At 49.2% G+C, this 865-nt stretch overlaps 1 protein-coding gene across 1 annotated transcript in view; it reads left to right on the top strand.

Annotated features, from left to right (window-relative positions):
* Positions 1 to 325: 325 nt before the first annotated feature.
* Positions 326 to 865, top strand: part of H6PD (hexose-6-phosphate dehydrogenase/glucose 1-dehydrogenase) — a 39,683-nt gene continuing 39,143 nt past the window's right edge. The window contains exon 1 of the mRNA XM_006145373.3: positions 326 to 433. Coding sequence (XP_006145435.1) covers positions 387 to 433 — 47 coding nt within the window. The 5' untranslated portion in view covers positions 326 to 386. The remainder of the gene's footprint in view (positions 434 to 865) is intronic.

Genomic DNA, 865 nt, shown 5'->3' with positions numbered 1-865 from the left:
ATGGCAGACAATTAACAAAATGAATGTACTTATTTATCAAACAGTATGCTAGGAAGTGATATGTACCACAGAGAATAAAGCAGGCGAGGAGGATGGACAGGCAGAGATGGGCGTTTATAGTCGTACAGAGTGTTCTGAGAAAGTGTCACTGAGTAGGTGACATTTCGGCAAAGAACTGAAGTTTGTAAGGGACTGAACCATGTGGACATCAGCTGGGAGAAGTAGGCCAGGCAGAGAGAACAGCATGTACAAAGGCCCTGAGGCTGGAGGATGGGCCACTGGTGCCTAGGGGGGCAGAAGAGTAGAAGAGGTCAAAGAGGTAAGGAGTGGTTTAGCCTAGCTGCAGTGATGCATTGGTAGCGCAGTGTTCTCCAGTGCTGGAAGCCATGTGGAAGAGCAGGTTTGATTCCCAGGGCCAGGCCCTGAAAGCCAGGTAAGCCACATGCTGAATGTCTAGGAAAGGCTGGGGCACAGATTGCAATGTGAGGCCCTGTTATCTTTCTCTTTCTCGTGAAATGAGTAAACTAAACTTAAAAAAATAAAAATGTAATGGGCGGGGGACCAGTTTGTGTAATGGCTTTGTCGCTGAACTCCCATGTAGCCAACTGCAGTTCGAGTCCCGGACCTGGTGGCTTAAACTCACGCTGGGTGCGTGTGTGTGTGTGTGTGTGTGTGCGTGCGTGTGCCCAGGAACCCGAGAGGAGAATGGAGGAGAAGGGATTGTGGCGTGGCCATACCCACCCACCCCCCACCCCGGGGGCTGATTTCTCGCATTCTATCTTTCTCTCTGTCTTTCTGGTGAGTGCACATGCCCTTTAGCAAAAATCTCTCAAAAAAAAAAAAAAAAAAAAATAACGGGGGGGGA

This window comes from Tupaia chinensis, unplaced genomic scaffold (assembly GCF_000334495.1).
Source record: "Tupaia chinensis unplaced genomic scaffold, TupChi_1.0 Scaffold000146_1, whole genome shotgun sequence".
NCBI classification, from domain to species: Eukaryota; Metazoa; Chordata; class Mammalia; order Scandentia; family Tupaiidae; genus Tupaia; species Tupaia belangeri.
This window is presented reverse-complemented; position numbering and strand designations above follow the sequence as displayed.